The following is a 1,731-nucleotide window of genomic DNA, read 5'->3' as shown; positions in this document are numbered from 1 at the left end:
AAAAGTAGTGATTATTTACATGGAGTCTGGTGAAGATATGCTGCTCTATACACACTAAAAGTAGTGATTATTTACATGAGGTCTGGTGGGTTTGGTGATGGTGATTTCTGCTTCATGTTAAACTAAAAGGATCTTACTCTTGAACTAAAAGGTCTATCTTGGTAAGGATCCATCCCATAATGTTAGAATAATAATCTGAATCTGTCAGCTTCATTCTACCTGATGCTGACCCCCCTCCCTCCCCCACATAAAGCCTAAAACCACTCACCTTTCATTTGCTTCTGGAGGGTGGAGTTCTCGGCCTGGAGGCGGAGCATCTCTCCATCGACAGGACTGGATTGGCTGGGGGGGGCGCTGGCTGCAGAGGCTCCTCCCTCCTTCAGACCCTCGTTCTCCTGCTCCAGCTGCTCGATCTGCGTACACAGCTGGAAACAAGCACCGGGGGGGGGGGGGGTTATCATCAGAAAGTGTCTCAAGCCGGCCGTGCGTCTCCAGCAGGAACCAATGGGATTACAGCTGACAGACACATGCCTTAACTAAAGCTCAGTTGGTAGAGAGCGCGCCGATATATATAGAGGTTCACTCCTCAACGCAGCAGCCACAGGTTCAATTCTGACCTGCAGCCCTTTTCTGCATGTCTCTCTCTCTTTCTCTCTCTCACTTTCTGTCTGTCTGTCTCCCTCTCTCTGTCTCTTTCTCCCTCTCTCTCTGTCTATCTTGGTCTCTCTCTCTCTTTCTCTCTCTCACTTTCTGTCTGTCTGTCTCCCTCTCTCTGTCTCTTTCTCCCTCTCTCTCTGTCTATCTTGGTCTCTCTCTCTCTCCATGTTAACAGCGGTCCTGTTAAAAAAGGCCTAAAACACCCAAAAGGTCATTTTAAAGGTTATTAAAGGTGCTGGGTCGGCGTCACCTTGGAGAGCTCGGTCATCAGCGTGCTGTTCTGCAGTCTGAAGTCTTCCTCCTGACTGTGCAGCTTCCCCTGAAGCATCTCGTTCTCACTCAGCAACGCGTCCACCTCCTAAAAGAAACAACAACAACAACAACATCATACAGGACGTTATAAATATATACGTAATATACTAATAATATACGTTACAAATCTAGATGAAGTCTGCCGGCGACTGAGTGGACGAGGACAAAAGAAAGAAAAGACTTGAAAGATGAACTATTCACCACATAAATGAAAACATTTTTTTATAAATACTGACGCAGGAGTCACGGGTTTCAACATCAACAACAACAACAACATTTCTCTTGTTGTATTTATAGACAAAACATGAATAATCGGGAACAAGCTAAATCTGCTAATAGTTGTTTGTTTTCTACAGTTTTCAGCAGTGATCCAGAATTTTACTGTTCTTCTGCTTTAGAGTTGTGTTAACATTGTTAGTTGTGTAACTCTCTCACACACACACACACACACACACACACACACACACACACACACACACACACTCGGTGTAAACAAGGAACTCACCTGTGCTTTCTTGCTCTTATTCAGAGCCTGATGAGAAAAAGAAAATAATTAAATTAAACAAATGAATATGTTAAATCTGCTGTTTGAAATACAGTGATCATAAATTTATCCCCCCCAAGCTAAAGACGACTAAAAAGAGGAATACAAAAAATCATCTGTTTTGGAAACTGATCTTATGCCCCCTGTATTTTAACATAGGGGGTTGTATACTCATGCCCCCTGTATTTTCACATAGGGGGGTGTATAGTTATGCCCCT

The 1,731-nt window shown here is 43.7% G+C and overlaps 1 protein-coding gene across 1 annotated transcript; it reads right to left on the bottom strand.

Annotated features, from left to right (window-relative positions):
- Positions 1-268: 268 nt before the first annotated feature.
- gripap1 (GRIP1 associated protein 1) lies at positions 269-1,510 on the bottom strand (the record flags this gene model as incomplete). The annotated part of the gene is made up of 3 exons (XM_034865495.1): positions 1,475-1,510; positions 908-1,015; positions 269-425 (listed from the first exon to the last, which is right to left on the bottom strand). Coding segments are annotated over exons 2-3 (235 nt in total), but the record flags the coding sequence as incomplete, so codon positions are not given.
- Positions 1,511-1,731: the final 221 nt, after the last annotated feature.

Source organism: Etheostoma cragini, unplaced genomic scaffold (assembly GCF_013103735.1).
Source record: "Etheostoma cragini isolate CJK2018 unplaced genomic scaffold, CSU_Ecrag_1.0 ScbMSFa_1717, whole genome shotgun sequence".
NCBI classification, from domain to species: domain Eukaryota; kingdom Metazoa; phylum Chordata; class Actinopteri; order Perciformes; family Percidae; genus Etheostoma; species Etheostoma cragini.
Note: the sequence above shows the minus strand (reverse complement) of the source record. Positions and strands in the feature narration are given on the sequence as shown.